At 41.4% G+C, this 20,184-nt stretch overlaps 1 protein-coding gene across 1 annotated transcript in view; it reads right to left on the bottom strand.

Moving 5' to 3' along the window:
- The window catches only part of LOC124262120 (protein HID1-like), a 41,112-nt gene that overhangs the window by 9,597 nt on the left and 11,331 nt on the right, over positions 1-20,184 (bottom strand). The window contains 11 exon segments of the mRNA XM_046696569.1: positions 367-569; positions 7,885-8,109; positions 8,472-8,574; positions 9,052-9,113; positions 15,721-15,799; positions 16,288-16,439; positions 16,973-17,063; positions 18,269-18,409; positions 18,611-18,667; positions 19,042-19,267; positions 19,762-19,819. Of these exon segments, the coding sequence (XP_046552525.1) occupies positions 367-569; positions 7,885-8,109; positions 8,472-8,574; positions 9,052-9,113; positions 15,721-15,799; positions 16,288-16,439; positions 16,973-17,063; positions 18,269-18,409; positions 18,611-18,667; positions 19,042-19,267; positions 19,762-19,819 (1,397 nt within the window).

The following is a 20,184-nucleotide window of genomic DNA, read 5'->3' as shown; positions in this document are numbered from 1 at the left end:
CCAAGCCTTCGGTGTGACGAGCGAACGCTTTAACCACTAGGCTACCCCACCGCCCCTCCTGACTTGGAACGAGCTGGTAGTGCTTATGAAATGTAACCGACAAAACCAACCTTGTGAAAAATATTGTTAAAGCAAAAAGTGTTCCAAAATTGTTTATGTTCGATTATTAGAAAACATGATCGATTGCTTGGTCGTTTAGTCATTGCGACCAATCTTCGATTATTTCAATTAATCGGACCACCACTAGCACAGATCGATGCTCATGCTGTTGATCACTGGATTGTCTGGTCCAGACTCGATTATTTACAGACCGCCGCCATATAGCTGGAATATTGCTGAGTGCGGCGTAAAACTAAACTCACTCACCAAACTCTTTGCCTTCTGCAGTTTTGGCTTCTCACTCTCTGCATCTTCTGTGGAGGAGGCCTCCTCGCCTTGTCCTGAGGTAGGGTCCCTGATCTCACTGGGAGGCTGCACATTGTGAGTCCCACTGGACTCCGCCAGCTCCTTCAGTGTTGGGGCCTTGTGTCCCTCATCAGGAGCAGCCCTCTCGGTCATCTTGTCAAGACCTGGCAGACACAGGTCACAGGGCATCACCATACAAACATGCAACTGTCTGGTCAAGTTCAAAGTGTGAAGACAGGGAAGATGTCAATTTCAACTTGTTCTATTTTCTAACGCAATCCAATCAGTACCTTTGTCAAGTTAATAGGTACATACGGTAAACTACACTGAGAACAAACACACTCATAATGAACTGCCGGATATTTGGAAATTTTAATATAAATTGTATATTTATATACTTATCCTATCTCACGACTTGCACCTCTCTCTCTTGCTTCGACTTTTAGTGGAACGACTGTTAACTTTTTTCCATAGGCCTCCTTGTCCATTCACCCGTGCGCTCCATGCTGCTCTCCTTAATTTCCTAATAAAGCTTGCAGCATGCTCCACTAATTGCCCACGTGACTACCTTGAATGATCATTCTCATCTTGGAGCCAACGTTGTAATCTGAGTAGTGGGGAGGCCGGGCGGGCATCCATTGTGTGAGATAGAGTAAGAATATAAATATACAATTAATATCAAAATTTCCAAATTTTTAAACTTATCCTATCTCACGACTTGCACTGTTGGACGGCGGGCTGCAGATTACCCTTCTGTCTGGACAGTGCGAACAGCTGGTCTTGGAGCTGTGAGGACTGATGACACCCGTAGATAGCGATGTACAAGGGGGGCCTGTTACGCATGCACGCAACTCCTATGCTTGTAGTGGGTTCTCCGGAACCCCTTGGCTTACTAAGCACGCAGTTCCCAGGGAGATGGGTGTGCCCGAGCGATGTGGTGTTCGGCCGCAACCTTGTACAAGACAAGGGACGCAACTCAGCAAGTAAGCCTCGCCTCGCCATGATTTACAAGGTACCCCTGTCATTAAAGTCTTGCGACTAGAATCGGGCCAGCCCCTGCTTCAAGAAAGCCCCCCAGACACAGACCGAGGCGGGTGAAAGAGAAACACAACTCGGCATCTCCAAGGTTTAACATTCAGTTCCGGGCAGCATCAAATTGACCCTCACTCCTTTGCCTAAGCTTAGTCAAAGGATGTGCCCGGCAACTTTGGAGGCAGAACGCAACTAAATCCTCTGGAATTCGGGAGTGTCACACTTCACTGACGTAATTGCTCCATGGAGTAGAGGTCAGTAAGCGTGAATGTCGAACACCTCTGCATCGTCATACTGATTGTGCCTCAGGTCCGTTGGGCCACGATAGGTGGCCGTATTCCGATGCCTTGCTATGGAGGCCAAGTGAAGTAGTTCTTAAACCCATATAATAAGAACAAAAGGTTGAGATCCAGTTCAACTTTTATTCAGTATATACAAGGAAGTAGTAACGCGAATGCGGAACCGTCCCTCATCTGCATTGTTGGGCAGATGTAAGCTGCTGAGCCAGTACAAGAGGTCCAAACTGGTGTAGTCCCTGGACATCCGTGACAGACAGGTCTCACAGGTAATGTGAAGAGAAAACTGTATCAGAACGCCAGAAGCAACATTCCATGATAGCGGTCAAGGAGCAGTTACAATGGAGGGCCATCGTGGAGGCTAGTGTACGAGTCTCATGAGGATTGGAAGCGGCTGGAGGAGGCAACCCTGCAAAGGTGTAGGCTCGCAGGATCGTGGCATGCATCCAGAAGGCCAATGTAGACCGGGAAACCTCAGTTCTTGTAGTGTTTGACAAGGGTATGAAGAGGCGCTTCCGTAGCCGTCGACGATCCTTGGAGGCAGCAAGGTAAACGTGTAAAGCCCTAACAGGGCAGAGTGTCAAATCTTCATTATAATCAGGCCCAAGAATGGTGGACAACGGGGGAATGGTAAACATCCAGTCCGGTTGCCCTGGCAGTTGGTTTTTCGCAATGAAGTCGCAGCGGAGACCCAGGAAAGCCTTGCCATGCTTCTTCCGCTCGAACCGCACCCGATTGACATCAAGCGCATGCAGTTCAGATATACGAGCAGCGGTAGCCAAAGCTACCAGGAAGAATGTCTTGAATGTCACTTGTTCGATGTCCTTGTCTTCTAAAGGTTCATAATCTGTAGAAATCATATGACAAAGGACGATGGACAGATCCCAGGCCGGAGGTCTGAACTTCCTGGACTGGTCAGAGAGTCTATAGGAGCGTAGTAGACTCTGCAACTCAGGAACAGTGGAAATCTTCATGCCCGTGGTGGTAGCCAAAACCGAGTTGATGGCGGCTAAGTAGGTAGCTAACATAGTACCCTTGAGTTTCTTAGTAGTGCAGAGATGCTGGAGAAACTCAGCAACGACCTGAGCCGAGTTGGAAGTGGGAGATGCAATTCCCCTAAGCTTGCAATAGTCTTCGAACTTCTTCTGTGGCTACTCGGCAAGAGTAGCCCTTAGCTATGAGAGACTTTTGAAGATGCGCCAAACGTGTAGATTGAGGGTCTGAGGTGACCCGTGGCGCAGTTCCGAGTGAGGGTGAAGAAGTAGGTCGTCCCGGTTGGGAAGCAGGACTGGGTTTGGCTCTGCCAGGCTTCTTAGGTTGACGAACCAACTTCTTGCTGGCCAGAAGGGTGCAACCAAAAGCAGTAGTATGTTGCTGGTGGCCAATAGTTTCTGTATTACTTTTGGTAGCAGAGCTGGAGGAGAGGGGAGGGGAGGGGGAGAAACGCATAGGCATTGAGACCCTCCCATGATATTGCCAACGCATCGAGGTCCCACGCCAAGGAGTCTGGGATTGGTGATACGAACTTTGGAACTTGGTTGTTGAACCATGTGGCGAACAGATCTATTTGAGGCCGTGATAACAGGTAGATCATCAACTGAAAGATCTGGGGCAGTAACTTCCACTCTGTCGGGGACGGTCGGTTGGATCGGGACAAGGCATCGGCGATCACATTTTTTACCCCGAGAATGTGTCTGGCTCTGGCTACGATGTTGAGTGAGTCGATGAGATGGAAGAACCTGATCGCCCATTGTAGCAGATTCGCCGAGCCTGTCGAGCCTAGATGATTGAAGGACTGGACGAAGCGGTTCTGGAAGGCAAATTAGTTCCTTGGGGTTGTCGGCCTGAAGGTACGGGTGTAGAAATCGCTGTATCGGCTGAAGTTGGAGCTGACGTCAGAAGGCCCAGTAGCTCCTGCCACTGTCGTAAGGTTCTTGCCTGAGACAGTCCTGGAGGAATGCATTCCTGAATCTTTATCCACCTGTCGTGAGGTACAAACATCATCCCCTGATGAGTGTCGAACAGTGCTCCGATGAATTGGAGTTTCTGAGTCGGTATTAGTTCCGATTTCGCGATGTTCAACAGCCGCCCTAACTGTCTGAGCAGCGTGGTGGTTAACTGTAGCTGGCGAAGCAATACGATCGGATCCTGTTGAGCCTCCGTCTATGTAGCTTTCGAAGGTGATCCCTTGAAAGTGGAGGAAGCTCGTTATGGGCTTGGTAATTTGGGTAAAAAGCCACGGGGCCGTGGAAATTCCAAATGGTAGGACTTTCCATTGGTAGTGATTCCCGTTGAACATGAAGCGAAGGTACTTCCAGTGTTCTGGATGTATCGGAACGTTAAGATAAGCATCCTGAAGATCTAGGCTGATGAGGAAGTCTCCCTTCTTCGGGATGGTGCATCATCCTGATCGACACCATCCTGAAGTGAGGCGGTGGAAGCAGGAATCGGGCATTGAACAACTTCATATTGAAGATGAGCCGGAGTTTGTTGGAATTTTTCTTTGGAACCAAGAAGATGGGGGAGTAGAATCCTGGAGTGACGGGCGATGGACCTAGGAGCTCTATCGCGAGTTTGTCTAATAGCGTACCTATTGTGGATTGCAGAGTCTGAAGCTGGTCCACAGGATATGAGCGATGAGCCGGATGCGACGTCAGAGGTGGACTGCCAAAAACGGGTAGCTGATAGCCGTGAAGTAGCAGGTTGGTGACGTACGGATCTTTGATCTTTGCTTCCCAGCGCTGGTCCCTGGGCCAGAGTTTGTCTGACGGGAGGAACCACCACGGCCAGATCTGTTTCCTCTGCCACGGCCTTGAGTGGATGCGCCACGAAAAAGATTGCGCAAATCCAGATTGGTAGGGGTGAACTGTGCAGTTCGACGCTGTTTTAATGAGTCCTGGAGCTGTGACTTCTGTATCTTTAACAGTTCAATCGAGACTTGAAAGTGGGTTTCTTTATCAACTTTAGTAGATACTTCTTGGATGCTACCATTGAAGAGGGAGTCAGTACACCAAGGCTGGCGAAACAGTTCTGTTTTAAATCGCTTCCTCCCATGAAGAGATGTTAAGCGGTCCACGTCGGCAAACAGCAAGAGTGTAGCCCAAAAAATTAGACAACTGATCCAGGATAATTTGGAACTGGTCCAGAGCTAAAGTCATGCATCCTCGGATGTAAGTGTCTTGATCAGAATAAGTATGCTCCAGAGCAGTGTTAACAGCATTGACTGCTGCAATCACGCAACGTCTTTCTCATGGCTGAATCCATGTGATCCAACTCTCGGTCCTCAATAAGGTAGGGCGAAGCAGCTCGTTTGCCACACAGGGTTCCAATATCCTCATCAACTGTTGGAGCCGTAGAGATTTTTTGTTTGGCCGTGTACATGAGAGTTAGAAGGATTATATCTGGGAGCTGAGAATCCGTCCTTAATTCGTTTCAGGCTCTTGAAACCATCATTTAGTGTACTGGATAATTTCAGAATACAAGGTCGAGGTGGTAGGGTGATGGTAGACCATTCCCGGTTCCTAAGAGTATAAGAGTGATCCAGGTCATCTGATGACCAGTACAGGGAGTGAGCGGGAGATGCAGGCATGGCTATTTGGACTGGATCAATCTCAGGAGGTGGACCAGATGAAGAGCCAGAAGCTACCGGAGCCGGATGGGCTGGAGTAGACGTCTGTATTTGGTTCCAGGCCGAGGTTATGGCCCTGATCATCATATTTAGATCCAGAGTCGCTGTAGGAGTGGAATTGTTATCAGGTTCCCATTACTCAGCGATGATCCTAGATTGAGTTGAAGGATTCTCAGAGCGCGTAGACGGAACATCGTAAGAGACTGTAGGCCTATTAGTGGTATCAGAGCAATGATCACCCGAACATCGGTCAGAGGAACTGTATCGAGATCTCGACGTGGTAAGTACTGAAGTAGGTTGGTAAGCCGGTGATCTGGATTCCCTAGTATGGCTAGGTGATCCGGTATGATATGAAGAACTAGTCCGGGGTCGATGTAGTTCTAGTTGGTGATCTGGTTCTGATTGGAGCTCTGGTTCGACCATCTGAATAGGATCGGCCATGAGATGTGGATCTGTACTGTGATCCCGATTGGTCAATGGCTCTGTAAGGTGATCTAGATCGTATAGGTGACCTGGGTTGGTAAGATGATCTGGGTTTGTAAAGTGATCTGGATCGATTCGATGCACTAACTGGAAAATGTGATCGTGATCTGGATCGAACAGGTGATCTGGTTTGCAGTTGCGATCTGGCTTGATTTGGTGATCTGGATTGGTTAGGTGATCTACTTTGATGTTGTGATCTGGATCGGTCTGGCGATCTACTTCGATGATGTGATCTGGATCGGTTAGGTGACCTAGATCGGTCCGGTGATCTGATTCGAAGTTGTGATCTGGATACATTCGGTGATCTGGATACATTCGGTGATCTGGATCGATTAGGTGATCTGGATCAGTCCGATGATCTACTTCGATGTTGTGATCCGGACCCGTTTGGTGATCTGGATCAGTAAGGTGATCTGGATTGATCAGGTGATGTGGATCGTAGTTGTGATCTGGATCGTGACTGTGATCTGGATCGATCCGGTGATCTTGATCGGCACGGTGATCTAGATCGGGCTTGTGATGGCGATCTGGATCGTGAAGGTGATCTAAATCATTGTGGTGATCTAGAATGATGTGGCGATCTGGATCGGCGATTAGGTGACAAAACCTGATGTGTTGATTCATGATGAACGTCCCCCGGCGACGCTGTTGTAGCCAGCTCCGTCCGGTTCAATGAACTGTGGGGAGACAGTTGGCTGGTTTAACGCAGTTGGCCAGGCTCCAAACAAACTGAGACAGTCGAGGGGATATGTACCGATGATCTGGATGATGATAGTGTCGATCTAAGGTCCCCTGGTAGTGTAGATGGGACAGGATTGAAGAATTGTCGATCACAACCACCCGTGAGTGATCTGACGCAAAGGAAGGAGGTGATTGATGCATACGTAATAGGTGCCGAACGTCCTCAGATAAGTAAGAATCTGATGAAGCATCCATAAAATCCTCTTGAACTACAGACGTCGCTTCTCTTGCGTGAAGGTACGATTTTCTGTCGATGTAACTTGATACGCTTGGTGGGAGTGGGATCAGATTCTGTTGATTTCCTGTCCCTATCGGCGATTCTCCAGGAGCAAACACGAAGGTAGGCCTTAAAATCCTCAGCTTTTAGTGAATTACACTTGCCACATCGTTTGTTCCAGTTACATTGTCCAATACAGTCACTGCAAGACGAGTGAAGGTCGAGGGACGAGGGACGAATAATTTGTCTTGCATTGAGCACAAACTTTCCTTTTCCTTGACTGATTATCAGTTTTCCCCATGATGTTAGGGTGAAATTATGTCCCTAATATACAGCACGTCCACACAGTCGTGCGACAAGAAAGAGAATGATCATTCAAGGTAGTCACGTTGGCAATTAGTGGAGCATGCTGCAAGCTTTATTAGGAACTATAGTTTGGCATGAAATGCATGTGGACCCGTTTTTTTTGTAAATATCTCTTCATCCAATGACCCAATCGATCTCAAACTGTGCAAGTGGATGTTTTGTCAGACAACCTAATCACATTGTAAATCACCGTTTTTATGCATTTGTATTAAAGAATCTGTCTATGTAACTGTCAACAAAATAAACAGCAGAACGCAGAATGCTTGCAGAGGGAGGGAGCCAATGACCTGTAACAGCGGCAGTGTTGGGTCATAGAGGTCATTGGATAAAGAGATATTTAAAAAAAAACGGGTCCACATGCATTTCATGCCAAACTATAGCAAGCTAATTAAGGAGAGCAGCATGGAGTGCACAGGCGAATTGACAAGGAGGCCTATCGAAAAAAGTTTACAGTTGTTCCACTAAAAGTCGAAGCAAGAGAGAGAGGTGCAAGTCATGAGATAGGATAAGTTTAAAAATTACAAACATTTCTTTTGGTCCCAGCTACTCGCAGTATGTTTCAGTTGAAATGTGTATAATGAACTACGGTTATAATGAACCGAAATTAGTTACCTCTGGGTTCGTTATAGCCATAGTTTACTGTATATATCACACAAGGACACCACAGTTTGGGTGTGCACAGACTGAAGGAATATCAAGTGTAACGAAATCCTTACGAGGTAGAGCTGCTAGACTGGCCTTGAGTGTGCCAGGTTCGGCTTCAGATGCGGGGATGGCACCCTCCATTGTCTGTGGGTCTCTGGTGTCTTGAGGCGGAGCGGAGAACTTCTTCCCACGCTTGGTAAGAGCTTTGGCAATAGCTGAATGGTCTGTTGGCAGGTTGGCCATTTGATGGAACACATTTCTTTTGCGGATTATTGTGTACACCAAGTTGGAATTACCTGTTAACAATCAGTAGTACAGTCATGGTGATTCTCGATATACAGTAAACAAATAAATGCAAGAGTGCTGTAGGTATATAATCACTGATCTCTGGTCTCACATATTGTGCTAGATCAGCAGACATATTTTAAAGGCTAGTTATTGGAAAAGAGAACCAGTGATACTATGATTAAATTGTATAGCTGATGACAAAATAAAGTTAAATGTGCACAATGCTTACTGCCTTCTTGTCTTAATGATAACGTAAAGACTGATAATACAATTTAGTGAAATGTGTGATGTTGGAATTAATGTACTATTGTAACCTATAAAGTTTGTAGTCGTGTTTTAGACTACTGAAACATTTACAAGTGACTGTTACCATCAAACTGATACTGTATGATGTTGTTGAAGACCTCGAGGAGGAAGAACACAAGATGGTGGTTGGTGGGACTGGCATACAAGAACCATGGAGTACTGAACGCCTGGAACAAACCAGGGCATCACAAGGTACAGATAACATTACTACAGGTACAACATTTACATTAAATCAGGCTATTGGAACTTGCCTGTACTCAAGGTCGTGATAAAGGCTGTAACACCAATACCCGAACAATGAGTGATGAGAAAGTGAATCATCTGTATCATGGTGGCCGGTGATGTTTGTCTGGGTGCGACACAAAAGACACCAATAAACACAGTCGGGGTCAATGAGCCACAACCAGCCAGGTCGTGCATCATAAATTTTCAGACTAAAACCACTTTGGAGAAACACAGTTTCAACAGACCAGCTGTCACAGTCAGGATGAATCTGGTATTTACGTCAATGATCAGTGCATTCCTGCACATCTAATGTACACAACTCCGCTCATTGATATGTGACCATAGGCCCCGATGCTAACAAGTCCCCTTTCAAAATTCAGCAGAGAACACAACCCTGAGACAACTTTTGTTGCTCTTACCTCTAGTAAATGCAGCATCTTGGTACTGGCAACCATAGATAGAGTCTTCAAGTATGGTGACACTGGCAACATGGGAAATACTTTGTCAATATAAACAGAGATCCATCACATGTTAACTTGCTATCTTGAGGTCGTGTACATTATCTGATCTCAGATCATATCAAATAATATTTCAACATTTCATCCTCGATTTCGAACCTCAATTTCGAAGTTTCAAAGGACAATGTTTATTCAGTGTTTCCTACTATCAGAAACCCAAGAGCAAGAGAAGAAGGGAACACATATAGCAACCATTCAATCCTCATATACACTGTAACATCCAATCTACACTGTAACATCCAATATCCATATACACTATAACATTCAATATACACTGTAACATCCAATATCCATATACACTGTAACACTCCGGTAGAGGGTACAGTGATATTATTGATGTTCAGAGAAAGCTGTCGAGCGATACCAGACACCCTTTACACGATGATTAAGCCTTGTTATTCATATGGCGAACTACGAGGTTAAGTTGTTCTACTATTACACTTAAACATCAATCTACCTGTATGTTATTCATGTTAACATCAACAGCCTGATTACATAAATCCAATAGAAAATATCCAAAAACACTGAAAATCCAATATCCATATACATATAACATCAATATCCATATACACTGTAACATCAATATCCACTGTAACATCAATCTCACCGTAACCGCGTAACATCCCATTTTACACTGTAACATATAGGATCAATCTCCCACTGACATGTCACAAACATGGAAAAGCTATCCAATACACTTAGCAACATCAATATCACTGTAACTAATGCACTGTTTTACACTGTAACTTCTTCGGTTTATCCATCTGGACATATAAATGTAAGCATCATGTTGTAATTATTTCAAACTTCCATATACACTGTAACATCAACATGATAAGGTAACATCAATATCCATATACACTGTCTGTGTAACGATGTCTACATCCATTATCCGCCATAAAAAGTAACGTGAAAATGTAACATCAATGAATAAACAACAGATAATATGGCAAACCAAATTTCGGGCACTGTAACTTTCAATATACGCTTAAACATGACATGCACAGAACATCACAAATGGAAAAAAATCTTCACGGTTTGTTAAAAGCTTCCTTTAGATTATCGTGGTTTTATCTGGACATTATAAAGACCCAATTAACGTGTATTAGCTTGAATTTTCATTAAAATCAACGTGATTGATGGTCAAAAATATGTCTCAAAGTTGTTTTTCCGTTGGCGAAGTTGTATTGTTTTGGCTGCCTTAATTTTGATTATAAAAGTAATTAGAAATGATAACTTCATATTTATCAGGGTACATATATGGGATAATGTCGAGCGATGACACCACATGAATGTCTCACGCATCCGTCCTACAATCAAAAATGATGGAAAAGGCCGCGGGCATGTTATGACATGTACATGGAAAAAATGATTACAGTCTTGAATCACAGACAATAATGTTGTGGTTATTATTATTTCGTAAACTAAATTTCTTGAATGTCTACTTGGGCGGTCAGTTAACGTTATATTATTGGTCGTGTTCCATTTGTACTGTACGCTAAACATCCAATCTACACTGTAACATCCAATATCCATATACACTGTAACATCCAATATCCACTGTAACATCAATATCCATATCCACTGTAACATCCAATATCTATATACACTGTAACATCCAATATCCATATACACTGTAACATCAATTTCAACTGTAACATCAATATCCATATACACTGTAACATCAATATCCATTGTAACATCAATATCCATATACACTGTAACATCAATATCCACTGTAACATCAATATCCACTGTAACATCAATCTCCACTGTAACATCAATATCCATATACACTGTAACATCAATATCCACTGTAACATCAATATCCATATACACTGTAACATCTAATATCCATATACACTGTAACATCAATATCTTATATACACTGTAACATCTAATATCCATATACACTGTAACATCAATATCCACTGTAACATCAATCTCCACTGTAACATCAATACACACTGTAACATCCAATCTATAATCGTAACATCCCATTTACACTGTAACATCAATATCCACTGTAACATCAATCTCCACTGTAACATCCGATTACACACTGTAACATCCAATTTACACTGTAACATCCAATTTACACTGTAACATCCAATATCCATATACACTGTAACATCCAATATCCACTGTAACATCCAATACAATACTGTAACATCCAATCTACACTGTAACATCCAATTTACACTGTAACATCAATATCCATATACATTGTAACATCCAATCTCCACTGTAACATCCAATATCCATATACAATGTAACATCAATATCCATATACACTGTAACATCAATATCCATATACACTGTAAATATCCAATATCCACTGTAACATCCAATCTACACTGCTGTAACATCCAATCTTCACTGTAACATCCAATATCCATATACACTGTAACATCCAATCTACACTGTAACATCCAATCTTCACTGTAACATCCAATATCCATATACACTGTAACATCAATATATTACTGTAACATCCAATCTCCACTGTAACATCTAATATCCATATACACTGTAACATCCAATCTATACTGTAACATCCAATATTCATATACACTGTAACATCCAATATCCATATACAGTGTAACATCCAATATCCATATACACTGTAACATCCAATATCCACTGTAACATCCAATATCCATATACACTGTAACATCCAATATCCATATACACTGTAACATCCAATAACCATATACACTGTAACATCCAATATCCATATACACTGTAACATCCAATATCCACTGTAACATCCAATATCCATATACACTGTAACATCCAATATCCATATACACTGTAACATCCAATATCCATATACACTGTAACATCCAATATCCATATACACTGTAACATCCAATCTCCACTGTAACATCCATTATCCATATACACTAACATCCAATATCCATATACACTGTAACATCCAATATCCATATACACTGTAACATCCAATATCCACTGTAACATCCAATATCCATATACACTGCAACATCCAATCTCCACTGTAACATCCAATATCCATATACACTGTAACATCCAATATCCACTGTAACATCCAATATCCATATACACTGTAACATCAAATCTCCACTGTAACTTTCAATATACACTTAAACATCCAATCTACACTGTAACATCCAATCTCTACTGAAACATTCAATATACACTTAAACATCCAATCTACACTGTAACATCCAATCTCCACTGTAACTTTCAATATACACCTAAACATCCAATCTACACTGTAACATCCAATCTACACTGTAACATTCAATATCCATATACACTGTAACATCCAATCTCCACTGTAACTTTCAATATACACTTAAACATCCAATCTACACTGTAACATCCAATCTCTACTGAAACATTCAATATACACTTAAACATCCAATCTAAACTGTAACATTCAATATCCAGTAGAACATGGATATAGCGAACACGGATATAGCGTACAAACGGATATAGCGAACAAATTTAAAAGTCCCGTCAACAGTCCTTTATAATATCATAATTATTACGTGATTATCATTGAATAACGAACTAACTCGTGAGTAGCGAATTAACGGCTATAGCGAACTGATTTACTACCCCCAAGACCCAATTAACGACGTGATTAGCGAACTCACTCAGTGTCAGCTCAGCCACTTAGCCGTACAGTATACATCAATCTTGTTGGCGGTGAATCAACATTGATTGATGGTCATAAATTAATTAACAAAACAAACATATCTTGTTTAACCCATTCAACAACTTGTTTTCGTTGATTCTCAAAAAGCAAGATGGTATCCATTGCTTTAGTATGATTGGCTGCCTTAGGTCACGTGTCTGATTTTGACCAATCACGATCCTTATAGCAGACTATGGCGAAAAAGCGTCATTAGAAACCAATCTTTATCCAATAAAATCACTTTTTACAAATGTGAAAATACTCTCGGCGAGGGTACAGTGATATTGTTGATGTTCCAGAGCTGTCGAACGATACCAGACACCACATGATTAAGCCTCGCATGTTATTCATCTGAAGCTTGGCGGAGGTATTTCCGTTGTTGTGTCATGTTAACAAACAGAAAGCCTGATTACATAAAAATGAAAATATAAAGAAAAAGGCACGGGCATGTTATGACATGTCACAAATGGAAAAAAAATCGCTACAGTTTTTGCTTCTTTCGTGGTTTATCTGGACATTATAAATGTAAGCTTGAATTTTCATTAAAAAATAAATATTAAAGTTGTAGTTGTATTATTTCAATTTTATTATAAAAGTAAACTTCATATTTATCAACATGATATAGGTAATGTCTGTGAATGTCTACATCTCTACAATCCAAGATGGCGGTCAAATGTGAATAACGAACAACAGATATGGCGAACTAAATTTCTTGGTCCCTTGGAGTTCGTTATATCCGTGTTCTACTGTACACTTAAACATCCAATCTACACTGTAACATCCAATATCCATATACACTGTAACATCCAATATCCACTGTAACATCCAATATCCATATCCACTGTAACATCCAATATCTATATACACTGTAACATCCAATATCCATATACACTGTAACATCCAATTTCAACTGTAACATCCAATATCCATATACACTGTAACATCCAATATCCATTGTAACATCCAATATCCATATACACTGTAACATCCAATATCCACTGTAACATCCAATATCCACTGTAACATCCAATCTCCACTGTAACATCCAATATCCATATACACTGTAACATCCAATATCCACTGTAACATCCAATATCCATATACACTGTAACATCCAATATCCATATACACTGTAACATCCAATATCCATATACACTGTAACATCCAATATCCATATACACTGTAACATCCAATATCCACTGTAACATCCAATCTCCACTGTAACATCCAATACACACTGTAACATCCAATCTATACCGTAACATCCCATTTACACTGTAACATCCAATATCCACTGTAACATCCAATCTCCACTGTAACATCCGATACACACTGTAACATCCAATTTACACTGTAACATCCAATTTACACTGTAACATCCAATATCCATATACACTGTAACATCCAATATCCACTGTAACATCCAATACACACTGTAACATCCAATCTACACTGTAACATCCAATTTACACTGTAACATCCAATATCCATATACACTGTAACATCCAATCTCCACTGTAACATCCAATATCCATATACAATGTAACATCCAATATCCATATACACTGTAACATCCAATATCCATATACACTGTAACATCCAATATCCACTGTAACATCCAATCTACACTGTAACATCCAATCTTCACTGTAACATCCAATATCCATATACACTGTAACATCCAATCTACACTGTAACATCCAATCTTCACTGTAACATCCAATATCCATATACACTGTAACATCCAATATACACTGTAACATCCAATCTCCACTGTAACATCTAATATCCATATACACTGTAACATCCAATCTATACTGTAACATCCAATATTCATATACACTGTAACATCCAATATCCATATACAGTGTAACATCCAATATCCATATACACTGTAACATCCAATATCCACTGTAACATCCAATATCCATATACACTGTAACATCCAATATCCATATACACTGTAACATCCAATAACCATATACACTGTAACATCCAATATCCATATACACTGTAACATCCAATATCCACTGTAACATCCAATATCCATATACACTGTAACATCCAATATCCATATACACTGTAACATCCAATATCCATATACACTGTAACATCCAATATCCATATACACTGTAACATCCAATCTCCACTGTAACATCCATTATCCATATACACTAACATCCAATATCCATATACACTGTAACATCCAATATCCATATACACTGTAACATCCAATATCCACTGTAACATCCAATATCCATATACACTGCAACATCCAATCTCCACTGTAACATCCAATATCCATATACACTGTAACATCCAATATCCACTGTAACATCCAATATCCATATACACTGTAACATCAAATCTCCACTGTAACATCCAATATCCATATACACTGTAACATCCAATACACACGGTAACATCCAATATCCATATACACTGTAACATCCAATCTTCACTGTAACATCCAATATCCATATATACTGTAACATCCAATCTACACTGTAACATCCAATATCCATATACACTGTAACATCCAATATCCACTGTAACATCTAATATCCATATACACTGTAACATCCATATACACTGTAACATCCAATATCCATATACACTGTAACATCCAATCTCCACTGTAACATCCAATAACCATATACACTGTAACATCCAATATCCATATACACTGTAACATCCATATACACTGTAACATCCAATATCCATATACACTGTAACCATTCAAATCGCATCCTCTCTGTAACACCCAAACTGAATACACACTAATCATCCAATCCTAATGAGTCACCCCCTGGTAGGATGGAGGACACTCAGAGCCCTGACATGTGAGGAGGAGCAGACAGCCACGCTAGTTTAAGGGACATTACCATTGACAATGATGGTTAGGAGACAGTCAAACAATGGCTGCAGTCGCTGGTGCCCTGTGGTGATGATCTTGTGGAAAACCTGCATCATCAGAACAGTGGATTATACAGCTGCTAGATAGAATTTGTGTGGAGGATCAGCTTTATTTCATGATTTGTCATTTGTGTGGAGGATCATCAGACCATTTATACAGCTGCTAGAAAGAGATTTAAGGATCAACAATTATTAGTGACAATGTATACTGGCATCTTGGGCATCTTCATAACAGTGGATTGCATGTTAGCGTGTGGAGGATCATCGAAACTTATCATAATAAGATAATGTTTACTGTGGGACTGCAATATTCTTTCCACATGATTATGGTCTGAACATAATCTAGTCTGGACACAACAATGAAGAGATTGAAAACATGACCATTGATCTATTCGATTAGCATACCATGACACGAATCAACCAAGTCAGCTGAGTCTGACTACCCAATTAAATTAGCTGGACCTTAGCTGCCTCTTCGACAAATTGTGAAGACCAATTCTAACCTGTATCTTCACAGGTAAAATATCACAACTCACAATGACAAGGAAGTCCGCATGAGTGCCGGTGAAGACTGGAATATCCATGGGAACTCTCACGGTGTAGGGCTTGTTGAGACGCACACCGAAGTTCCTCTCCCCACTCAATAACAGCAGAATGAACACTCCGATGTGCATGAGGCCAACACGAGCTGCACAGTAGGATGATTCAGTCAAATATCTATACAGGCATCTCAAACATTAGGTACTTCAGTAGCCCATTGTCAGAATCTATTGTGTTTCCTTTAAGAAAACATCATTATCAGGGGCGGATCCTGGAGAAGGGGATGGACATAAATCATGAAGTCCAAAGGTTAGGGGGAAATGCTCCCCAGGGGAATTTTTGTCAGGGGAGGGGTGTATGTGCACCCCACCCCACCCCTCTCACTCTGGATCAGCCCCTGATTATAACAATAACTTTTAACACTGTTTCTACTTTGAGAATTGTAGGAAAGTTAGTTAACCATATTTTATAAAATGATTTTTAGAAATAACCTGCATTCTTATGTTTGACATTACATATTTTGTTTAAATGATCACCATTTAAATGTTATTTCTTATTTAAAGTGGGTAAACAAACCTTACATAAAGAAAGAACATATTATCTTTAAAGCTGACAAATATCTTGTTCTCTGCCATGTGTGCTATATTTTCACTGATTGATGTTTATGTGAGTGGTTCTTACACTGATCTGCCCTGGCATCATTGAGGAAGTAGAGGATAGGTACCAGGATGTCCAACACATCACTGCTCTTCAACACATAGAACATGAACTTCTGCAAGAAACAAAACCAACAGCTAAATGAGAAACTGGAACCAGCCGTACAGCCTACTACAGGTTTACAATGAGGTATTAAGGCCAAATAAAAAAATGTTGTGGTTCCGATTACACCTCTTTAAAATTTAGGGTAGGTAGGATTTTCTTTTTTTCAATATTTATTTTAGAAAGAAAGTACAAACTATTAACACATATATCAATGTGTAATTGTTTATTCAATCAAGCTCAAATGGAATTATGTGCACAAAAGTGAACCATCATGTGCTGACTTTCTCTATCAGAATGACCGATATCTGTCGGTGCCGGAAAAACAATGGTATGATGAAAGCTTATTTTATTCAGTCCGCTTAAAAAATATAGGGTTGGCACCAGAATTCAAGGGTCGGTCAAGTAATCGGAACCACAACATTTTTTAGGCCTAAAGATGATGTCAGATGTTCTCATCCTCAGGGCAGCCCAAAGTATAAGTCACAACAGGTATTCAATAACAATGACTGCAATGTTTTGTTTTATCACTGCAAATGAGTGAGTAAACGCCACCTGGAACAGTACTCCAGGTGCATCATGACATGTCAGCTTAGTATGGAAAGAAAACCGGAAGAGATGCAGGTCTCCGATGTGTACCACTTTGTTGAAACAAATGGCAGGTATGGTGCTGACGAAGCTGGGAATATACTCAGGGTGAACTGGGATTCAAACACACAATCCTAGATTTCTGCCCAGTGAATATATCCATCATCTAAGATCACACAGAGTGAGTGAGTATAGCTTAACACCGCAATGAGCAATGTTGCAGCTATTGGCGGCGAGAAGATCACATAGAGACATGGCTTCCTATTCAAGCCTGAGAATTTATCCAACATGTAGTCATGTAGTCATCCAAAAGCTGTCTACAGAAAACAGTCAAATGAAGAAAGAAAGGGAGATAACTGTGTTAAATGCTGCTTTGAACATTGTTTAGCAACATCATGCTGTGTCTCTATCAGAATACGGTCAAACGAAAGCCCAAAGTGACTTATACATCAATTTCTTTGGTAAAACCCATAAACACAAAAAGCACTAACAAAAGATTGTACAAGGGCAAAAGACATCAACCCACAACCAGCAGCTCCTGCAATGGCTAGGTAATGCAGCTTACAGGGTGTGGCGAAAGTTTGTAAGAATACTGTCTGGTAAAGTAGTAGCATCAGTGTGGAGTCCTACCTTGTTGATGTCACACATCTTCCAGAACAGCACCAGCAGCTCCTGGTGGAACTGTATCTTCTTGGAGGAACCAGGGAGATACGTCTGCTGCAGTGGGTTGTTCAACAGACGTGTGATGCCTCGGAGTATGAAGGAGAAGTCCTGAGGGAAGACACACATAAAGTAAGTGAAGAGTGTTCAAGACCACACTAGTACTTCTTCATTCAGCTTACTATTTACTGTATACATGAGATTTGTCAGTACAGACATCAGTACATTGTTTACAATCATGTTGTTGCCAAGCTGTGTATTGTACATGTTTCCTGCTACAGGTTCACACACACGTTGCTTTATCAGACTCACCTCTTCTCTGTGTATTCTGGACAGGTAGTTTACAAACAGGTTGTCTGGGCCACCAGCCTGTGAATTGAACACAAACATTACTTCAAATAAAGCCTTGTCTTCTTATCACTTTCAGTGACACTACAGACAAATGACTATTAGTCACGGAACAGTCTCTAACTTTCTTTGAAAGAAGAGTCCATCACTTTCAGTGACACAAACCCTACAGCCAATCATTTTCAGTGACAGAAATCCCGCAGCCAATCACTTTCAGTGACAGAAAGCCCACAACCAATCACATTCAGTGATACAAACTAACAGGCAATTACTTTTTGTGACACAACTTCCATAGCCAATCAAAAATATCCATAGCACAATACTAAATAGTCTATGTAAAATACACAGATCCTAGTTACAGTGGACTGCCAAGTTAGGATCAAGAGGAGCCTTACATCACTGGACTGTTCCATAGCAGTTCCACCACTTGTTCCATCGACAGAGACGTTCTGGTTACTGCCAGCCTCGTTTTCCAAGGTAACACAGAGGACCTGCAGGGCAATCTCCACCAGTCCCTCCCGGTGATCAGCAAACATGAGGTGGTTGTAGGGCACCCCGTAGCCTACTGGGTCATAGGCTGCCACCATGTTGAGCAGTGACGTAAACAGAGGCAGGGCATGTCTGGAACAACATGACACATGGAGAGATCAGGATAAGTTACCTTCAGAGTCACATGCAGTTATTTTCATCTTTATTCATGCTGAAATGAGATGTCCTTATGCATGTAATGTCTACAGGTTCATTTTGGACTGAAAAGCAAATTCCACATCTATATAATTTCCATAGTGTGTGAGATTGTCCATTATGCTGACTAAGTTTTTTCATCCTTATTCATATTCCAGAAATGAGACGTATTGCACAGGGACACCATTTAATACACCTTGTCCAGACATGCATATCCATTCCATTATGCTAGCAGGAATATTGCACAGGGAACCATTTAATACAAGACATGCATATCCTTCCATGCTTTGAAAACAATCAAATGAAACTGTTGTTAAAGGTGAGGTGAGTGAGTCTCTAAATATTAAACCTCACAAATGTCACCATATCAGACGGAAGGTTTTCTGTCATCAATCAACAGTGATACAAACACTGCTAATCCTGCAATGTACCTGTTTTCTGTGGAGGTGAAAAAATGAATCCACTGATTTGGCTGACTGTGTGCATCAGCTGAAATCAAAGTAATCACAGTTGTCAAAGGAGTCAAACAAGCCAAGGTTAAGTAACATTTCAGTGGCAAATGATATCTTATCAAAAGCACAAACCATGAGTAATCAAAGGATCAGATTGATTTGGATTCTCACTGATGAAATGACCTGTGATCAGTGCAGGTACATGGTTTCCAAAACGCATGTCACTGTGACCTATCTGTGGGGGCAGGTATGTGGTTTCCCATGGAGTGCAGATACAAAGTCTCGGAGAAGGATGTCACTGTGACCTACCTATGGGGGACAGGTACATGGTCTCGGAGAAGGATGTCACTATGCCCTACCTATGGGGGACAGGTACAAGGTCCTGGAGAAGCATGTCACTGT

The sequence above is a fragment of the Haliotis rubra genome, unplaced genomic scaffold, assembly GCF_003918875.1.
Source record: "Haliotis rubra isolate DU_JTF1 unplaced genomic scaffold, ASM391887v1 Scf821, whole genome shotgun sequence".
Classification (NCBI taxonomy): Eukaryota; Metazoa; Mollusca; class Gastropoda; order Lepetellida; family Haliotidae; genus Haliotis; species Haliotis rubra.
Note: the sequence above shows the minus strand (reverse complement) of the source record. Positions and strands in the feature narration are given on the sequence as shown.